The sequence below is a fragment of the Salvelinus alpinus genome, chromosome 11 (genome assembly GCF_045679555.1).
Source record: "Salvelinus alpinus chromosome 11, SLU_Salpinus.1, whole genome shotgun sequence".
Taxonomy (NCBI): Eukaryota; Metazoa; Chordata; class Actinopteri; order Salmoniformes; family Salmonidae; genus Salvelinus; species Salvelinus alpinus.
This window is the reverse complement of record NC_092096.1, coordinates 14,647,037-14,655,374: the sequence shown is the minus strand read 5'-3', so window position 1 is coordinate 14,655,374 and position 8,338 is coordinate 14,647,037. Positions and strand designations below refer to the sequence as shown.

The 8,338-nt window shown below is 42.5% G+C and overlaps 2 protein-coding genes across 4 annotated transcripts in view; both read right to left on the bottom strand.

The window, feature by feature from the left end:
* The window catches only part of LOC139533632 (fibroblast growth factor receptor substrate 2-like), a 67,491-nt gene extending 64,318 nt beyond the window's left edge, over positions 1-3,173 (bottom strand). The window contains exon 1 of one of the 3 annotated variants that reach the window (XM_071331823.1): positions 1,491-3,173. The gene's annotated coding sequence lies outside the window, so the exon portion shown is untranslated. The remainder of the gene's footprint in view (positions 1-1,490) is intronic. The other 2 variants (XM_071331826.1, XM_071331824.1) reach the window with 2 other exon arrangements.
* Positions 3,174-3,802: 629 nt separating this feature from the next.
* On the bottom strand, positions 3,803-7,665 carry LOC139533626 (YEATS domain-containing protein 4). The gene is made up of 7 exons (XM_071331805.1): positions 7,406-7,665; positions 6,993-7,112; positions 6,833-6,899; positions 6,644-6,738; positions 6,036-6,125; positions 5,818-5,905; positions 3,803-5,073 (listed from the first exon to the last, which is right to left on the bottom strand). Exons 1-7 carry the CDS (start codon positions 7,454-7,456, stop codon positions 4,904-4,906), a joined length of 681 nt encoding a protein of 226 aa, XP_071187906.1. The 5' UTR covers positions 7,457-7,665; the 3' UTR covers positions 3,803-4,903.
* Between the last annotated feature and the right edge of the window lie 673 nt (positions 7,666-8,338).

Sequence of the window (8,338 nt, the reverse complement as noted above, 5' to 3'; positions counted from 1 at the left end):
CTGAAAGTGTTTATAGTGGGTGTTGTGTTAGTTTAAACCATCTGTCTGCACAACGTTTCCCCCCCAAAGCGTTACACTCAGTAACACCATGTCAAGCTGACCCTCAGGACTGGAGAGAGGGAGTTGAATGATTTGAATAACAGGCACTATTAAACAGCATAGTCTCACAGATATACAGTTCAGATGACAGAGAGGGGAAACACCCACCAAGTAATTTAAAACAAATGAATGGTAAAAAAAAAAAACACTGATGACATCAAGGCTTCACATTTGACATGTTGTCCGAACTGGAAAAGTCAACCCTCAACCCTCAACAACCAATCGCAGATGAAAGTGCAGTTTAGTTGGACATCCAGGAGACCCTTGGTCTTTTCTTTGTCTATAGATCAGTTTGACACATTGCTAAGAACAGACATGTCATCACTGTCCTGATGTGACGGCAGACAGACAAGAACATAACAGCTTCTATACTGGCCCTCCTACCACATCTGTCCACTGAGGTAATGCCACTCTGACTGCCTTTTTCTGAGAGCTGCGTTGTAAATTGCAGGTATGATTGACAGGTAATGGAGTGACTAGGGCGTACATATTAAGTGAGTGCCAAAGTGAACCAGTCATTACGTACTTTAACTTGACAAACAGAGTGAATAAATAGCCTAGTCCAGGATGTAATGTCTTAGTTCGTCAGAAATCCGTACCTTTCTGTTAGGATCATTTGAGTAAAGTGCATGGACTCATTTTCAATTTGAACGCATTTCCTAGCCGTGTGATGTTGTCGCTCTCCCGACAGAACGAAGCCACTCACACAGAGTAAACTCATTGACGACATCATGGAAAACATTACCACTAAGAACCACAACTAACAAACTGTCACTACAAACAAACAAGACTGTTTAGAAACTTACGTTTCAATTGACTGACACTTAGCTTACTTTATCAGTGGTGTGATGTGTTATGTCGTTCAACTCTGTGTCGCTATGCGGATCAATAAGACAAGCTAGATGTAACTTGGTATGAAAACAGAAAATGTAATGCGATCAGTCTAACACTATAAAAAAAAGTAGACTACTTTCTGGTTTATTTAGTTATAGCGATATGATTTTAGCTATTCAGTTTCCAAAGCCTGTATTGAAACCACTGGTAGTGTCGAGCGGAATGTTTCGCTCTGATTCTTGTGGTTTAGCTGCTAGCGGACAGTAGCTGGATCAAATTAAATATTGTGGGGCCATAAAAATAAGCGCTTATAACGCATGCTCCTTCTTATCGTCCCATAGAAGAGCAAACATAATACATTCACTAGTAAGCTACATGTATATTATATAATAGTTAGTTACTCTACCTCGAAAAACTAATATAATTAGCCATCTAGTCACTTCTACTTGATAATCAAACAGGAATCAAATGACATTTGAACAAACAGGAATCAAAAGTCATAGATGGGCTTGTTGCCGAGGAATACAAAATAGCATGCAAGTTTATGAAATACTTACAGAGGAAAAGCTTCGTGGGTAAACCAGAGATGTATTTCGGGAAATATTGCCACGAATCCCTTGTTTTTGTGTTTAGGAAAGTTTTTAAATCCCTTCTCCTCACTGCTACAACCATCAGCAGCCCACATCAAAGTGCTTCACACACTCCCGTCCCTCCTCCGATCTGTCGCCCCGCAAAAAAATATTACTTTACGAACGTGACCAATTTGGCACTCTATCAGCCAGCAAATGTTATAAATAGCTCCCGCGCTGCCTTCCGAGCTTATTTTCTATTCGTTTTGAAAATACCTAGTAACTAGTTAGGCGTGCTGAAGTTGTTCTCGCTGTCGACCTGTCTTGTTGTAGTAAATCGCTCACTCGCCCAGCAACTCTCTCTCCAGCAGGCAGCTCCCCTCCCCGAGCTCAGGCAGTGCAGTGCCTCGATCTCGTCCCGAACACGCCAGTATCCCTAGACTGCATCCGGGTCGGGTCGCAGTCAAATTCTTTTCAAAGTTTATTTCAAAAGCAAAAACGTATTCTATCTTCTTTGAAAGCCGCACTATTCTCTTCCGCTTATAAGCAGTAACTAACGTCTAGTAGACAGGGAATAGTCCGTCTGAGCCTGGGATTTCCAGAACGGCACCACATTGACAAAGGACCCAGACAGTAGGCTACATTACAAGTGGGCCTTAGTGAGCGCATGCCAGTGTAAAGCTTGAGGGTATTTCTAAAGAAAACGCTGGAATATAAACAAGCATTCCTTCCAGAGCTCAGCGTCTATTTATTTAATGTCTGATCTTTGTAGGATCAGAGGCCAGGGCAGCCGCTGCATGCATGGAATGATTTACCTCCCTGTGTATGTGAAAGAGAGCGAGAGAGAGTCCTTGTATAGTTGTTGTGCCTGTGGTCAGTTGAATATGTGCCTATTTAACAAGTCAGCCTAACAATACAATGACTATGTCTCCATAGAACCAATGATGGAGAAGATGGGGAGATTACAGGACTGTGGTCTGACATGGCCTGGGTCGTCCCAAATCACATCCTATTCCCTATGTAGTGCACTACTTTCGACCAAGAGTCCCAGAAATAGTGCACTATAAAGGGAATAGGGTACCGTGGATGCTTCGAGCTGTCCCAGATCAGTTACTATTATACCTCTCGTGTCATTACCAAACACTGTAATCACACGGCTCTCCCTTTTCAATGTCTGAGATATACTGTAATTCAGTGTTACGTTCTGGTGCGTTCAACAAGGCAGAGAGGGAAAGAGAGTGAGAGGGAAAGAGAGTGAGAGGGAAAGAGAGTGAGAGGGAAAGAGAGTGGGAGACCACTTTGGAGATGTGTGGGTTTGAGGGCCACACAATCTGTTCAGTTGTCCCCTCTAACTAACTCTAGTGGTATTCTGAAGACACGAGTCTGAAATGAAATGAGTTAGCCATCTACTAAACCCACCTCAGCATTCACCATGTATTAGATTTAGATTTGACCAGGGAATTCGTTCTCATAAAAAAACTACAATCACAATTGGAGTGAAATGCAGAGTAAAGGAACGCTGTTCAATATGTTATAATACAATACACTATTAATGCTGCTATGCACATGTTGTTGATGCAAAAAGCCCCTGCCCTTCTTCACTCACATGTTTTTATCATTGTTGCCCCTCCCTCTTCCAATACAAACAATTGTTGCCCCTCCCTCTTCCAATACAAACACTTGTTGCCCCTCCCTCTTCCAATACAAACACTTGTTGCCCCTCCCTCTTCCAATACAAACAATTGTTGCCCCTCCCTCTTCCAATACAAACAATTGTTGCCCCTCCCTCTTCCAATACAAACACTTGTTGCCCCTCCCTCTTCCAATACAAACACTTGTTGCCCCTCCCTCTTCCAATACAAACACTTGTTGCCCCTCCCTCTTCCAATACAAACAATTGTTGCCCCTCCCTCTTCCAATACAAACAATTGTTGCCCCTCCCTCTTCCAATACAAACAATTGTTGCCCCTCCCTCTTCCAATACAAACAATTGTTGCCCCTCCCTCTTCCAATACAAACAATTGTTGCCCCTCCCTCTTCCAATACAAACAATTGTTGCCCCCTCCCTCTTCAAAATACAAACAATTTGTTGCCCCCTCCCTCTTCCAATAACCATCTGCTCATCACCGCTCTCTAGTGGTGGTGGAAGGGTAATGCAGAGGCTGTATATCCATTACTCATTACAGCGCTCCGGTCTCCTTACAAGGAAAGCAACAGTTTAGCGCTCTCCAACAGAAATGAAAATGTCTGCTGTCGTTCTCTATCCTTTATCTAAATGGTGATCAAGAACTGAACTCATATCAAAAGGGTTGACACATGTATTGATCCCGAGACAGTTGGCAATGGCATGCCCAGGCTATCCAGATGTATTTAAGAGATCAATCTTTGACAAAACAATAATCTGTAAATAACCCTGAATAGCATCTAAGACATGTTTGATCCATCAGTTCTAACAATCGTGTTCTAATCATTTTATACAAAAGGAGAAATCAAAGAAAAACTGGTTTGAGTTTTACATCAAAATGAATTAAAAAAAACAGAAGCACAAACCCGATTCACATTCAGACCAGTCTACAAAAATGTGACAGTGCAACATGAGAGCTTTCTGTGGTAAATCTGAGTTGAATTGAGAGTGGAGAGAAACTAACATTGATTATCTTCAGTTTTCTTGTTATGTACAGGATCATATAGAACCATTTTGCTAGGCAGTGTTAAGTCTGGAATTCAAACTGAATACCTCTACATTTCTCTATTGTTAGTGCAATGTGACATCATCCATAACAATGATGTTGAGGTCCTCTGTCAGGATGAGCATGGTGCTAGTAATGCCAGGATGGTGGAGTCCATTCCAGGGACCACCCGTACGACAAATGTACGCACGCATGACTAAGTCACTTTGGATGAAAGCATCTGCGAAGTATCTGAGATATTATATTATGGAATTAAACAATCGTAAAACGGAGTGATACTCTGTATGGATTCCAGACTAGGGCAAGTCCAAATCCATCCCTAGCCCCTCCTCCCTGGCCCCTCCCATTTGCTCTGAAGGGGTTGGATAGGTGGAAGAAAAAAGGCGGGAACTCCATCCAGCCTATCAGAAATCAGAAGACAAGGTGAGTCACAAGTACCATATTGCATCCACCTATCCAAACCCTTCAGATCTACAGGGGTGCCTAGGGAAGATGGCCTATAGGTTGATTTGGAATTTAGGGTGTGTCTCAATTGTATATCTATGAGTCATTGCGTCCTCTCTCATCTCCTTCTCAAAATACATAGGAAGAGAAGATCCAAGGCAAGGAACCTCACATCTTGTGTTCCAATGGGTTTTGAGAAGGATGCAAGGAGAGAAGGTATGAGGAATCCAGAAAATACAATTGAGATTCACCCAGTGTGTGTGTGTATCAGTGGTCTTTGATCTGGTCCTCCTCCTCCAGCTTGCGTATCTCTCCCTTCAGGAAGTTGATGGTCTCTCTGCTGGCCTTCAGTCTATCCTTCAGGTCTGTGATCTCCTGACTGGTCTTCTTCTTCGCTGCTTCCAGCTTCTCCCGCGTCCGCAGCTCCAGCTCCGCAACTACAGGCACAGGAAGGGTCAGTGACACTGTCCACTCAGCGCTGCACAGTGGTGTCACTGAACAATAAGGACAAAGACAATGGGTTTTATTGGCTGCCTTTACATAGGCAGTCCAATTCTGATCTTCATGGCAAAGGATCTGATCCGTCAAAAGACCTATAATTGGGCAAAAGATTAGAACTGGGCTGCCTGTGTAAACGCAGCCATCGACGTTTAATCTAAGCCTCTACTGCAGGGTTCCCCAACTGGCGACCAGCTGGTCACATTTGGCCCGCGGGTGGATTTATTAGGCTCCCCAAGTTTCCTGAGCAATTCTTTTTCATTGTTGGACATAAAAGCCCAACAACAGCAGGAAATCAGCTCCAAGTGATTTTCATTTGGGAAATGTGTTCAACTATTCCCATGCATAATAGAGTGATGTGATTATATACACATGTAAGCCCGGTTTGAAATGATGTTTTAGTCAAATATTATATCTGTTTGGGCTTCTTGGAGGTCAATTTGCAGTCTACAAATTATTTGTAATTATGTTCCGGGCCTCTGATCAGCCTCTCAAGAAAAAATACTTTAAATAAAATTGTCCAGTGGCTGAATCTAGTTGACGTTTATAATTAGAATTGAAACACATTTGCCTGACGAGAGTTAAAAAGGCATAGCTAGATACAGTAGTTACAATATACATCTACAGGTACTAAATGTACAGGTCTGTTACTGAACTGGATGGGAAAAGTGTGTGCTACTCACACTCCGTCTCATGCTTATAGGCCCCCAGGGTCAGCTGTCTAGAGGTGCTGAGGAGCTGCTGCATCATAGCTGTGGGGTCCTGGAAGATCTGAGAGAGGAACAAGAAGGACAGAGAGTTGAGACGGGCCTCTCTGGTTTCTTTCCTCACCTTGCTTCACTTCGCTTCTCATGTCCTCTTTGGTTCACTGTTTGAAAAATAAAGAAATAAAATCTCTCACCATTTCATCATAGAATTCAGAGACCACCGTCTTCTTGGGCATGGCACTGGAGTCTGACTGGAAGAGCTTCAGTAGGTGGTAGAGAGTCACCTGCAGACAGACAGACAGAGTATCATGTAACTGGGGGAAGAGGGTCACCTGTAGACAGACTGACAGACAGACAGACAGACAGACAGACAGACAGACAGACAGACAGAGACTATCATGTAACTGGGGGAAGAGGGTCACCTGTAGACAGACTGACAGACTATCATGTAACTGGGGGAAGAGGGTCACCTGTAGACAGACTGACAGACTATCATGTAACTGGGGGAAGAGGGTCACCCGTAGACAGACTGACAGACTATCATGTAACTGGGGGAAGAGGGTCATAAAAATAATGTAATTGTACAATGAAAATGTAGTCTCAAGTCCACTGTTATTAAGCTATTGTTTTACTATTTTAATGTGTCCTAATTTAGAAAACATGTTGTATTTTTTATCTTTCTCACCTTCCTATTATTTTATTGTGTTAAGCACTCTGAAATGCATCCTCTGTTAAAAGGTGCTATATTAATCAAGTAGAATTTGAATGAGGTCCCTAAATGACATCGTAGAGCAGCACTCACCGGCCTCTCATTGGGGTCGATGAAAAACATCTTGATAATGATCTCAAACTCTCCCCAGCCCGTCTCTGTGATCTCGTACGGAGGCTTCGTCACCACTACAACGGATCACAAAGAGGTCACCGTGAGCCCTACATTCACGACAAATTACATCACTGTTAATACGTGGATACATTACAGGCTTGATTTTACCTCTGAGTGGATTCACATAACTTTCATGTAGCTTGAACTGTATTTTCTTCACATATGCAGACATATCCTGGAATATAATTGGGTCAGGTCAATACTGTGGTTATCCAATGAGACCTTGAAGTCAAAACCATCCATTTTCCAAGATTACAGTTGAGTTTACCTCGTTTCTGTATGGTTTCACATACACAGACCATTGGTGAGTGTGTCCATCCTCCTCTCGCTTCTTTCCAAAATACCGAGCAACGTTTCCGAATACGATGGGTTTGACGATCGTAACACCCTGTGGAAAACAGACAATTGATGTTTTCTGCAACATCATGCAGATCAATGATGATAATAATATGGTGAACCGGCTAGCATAGATAGTAAGAAGTGATGCGGTTTGGTTGCCTGCCTTTCCAACCGCGTCTTCACGACAAGCACTTTACTGACACGCTTCCATAGACTTATTAAAAAGGAAATATCATATAATTAGGTACCACAGTTAGTCAAATTGTCTCTTATTAACACAAAACTTTTTATAGACCATATTATAGTTGCCGGTATCAAATATTATTGACATCCGTCCCCTACCTTCACTCTACCCCCGGAATCTGGTCCAAATTCAGCCATCCTTTTAAACATAGTATAGAGACTAGAAAGTGACGTTAAACTAGTATATGTCACTATAGGACTCTTGCAGTAGTGATTTGGGATGTGTCATTTGATAAGATTGCCATTAAATCTATGAAAACAACACGATTTTACATTGTACACATTTCAAATTGCCAGCCAAACAAGCACCGGAAGTACGTTACATTTTTCGTGGTCCGATGTGAACACGGGAAACACTCAGAGCTAAAACGATAAGGGTCCTCTTGTCTAATGTTCTGCTTTGTGCCCTGTAATAGTAAGTAGTATGTTTATTAGTTTCTTGCAGTTATATAGACTGAATTGTGTAAACCACTTTACAATCATCAAATAGTAAAATCCTAAACTAGCAAAACATGTAATACAATGTTAAACTATGCAATATATAGAAAACAACAATAATACAACGACAATGTTTGGGGTGGCAGCTAAAGAAAATAGATCTTAGGAGCTTTTAAGAAGGCATTATTAAGGCCCCTGGGCTATATGGTGTGTGCATTGATCAGTTTAGTGAAGTATGGAATGGGAAAGTTCCGATAAGCAGCCTGTGCGTGTCATGGGAGTGTTCCGTTTGTGGCTGTCGCCAGTTGCCCGTCCAGTTGTCTGCTGTCTAGTTGGGGGGAGCCAGTCTGCAAACTGAGAGTTCTGCAGGGATTTAGCAAATGTCAGGGAAATCTGCTCCCGTTTGCTCTCCAAGGACATGATTCCGAGGGCTTCCCCGGCAGCTGGTGTACGACCCGTCCCGAATTATTCTGCAGGCTCTCTTCTGGACACGAGTCATGGTTCGAGTGATCATCGAAGCTAGGCCATTTATACATAATCCCACATGCTGACGTCCACATCGGCTACTGGAATTAATAAAATGTATATTTATAA

Coding starts and splice junctions, on each gene's coding strand:
- LOC139533626 (XM_071331805.1), bottom strand. CDS start 7,456: ATGTTTAAAAGGATGGCTGAATTTGGACCAGATTCCGGGGGTAGAGTG. Junction 7,113..7,405: donor ATTCCGGGGGTAGAGTGAAG/GTAGGGGACGGA, acceptor TGTTTTCCACAG/GGTGTTACGATCGTCAAACC. Junction 5,074..5,817: donor CTATAAGCATGAGACGGAGT/GTGAGTAGCACA, acceptor CTGTGCCTGTAG/TTGCGGAGCTGGAGCTGCGG.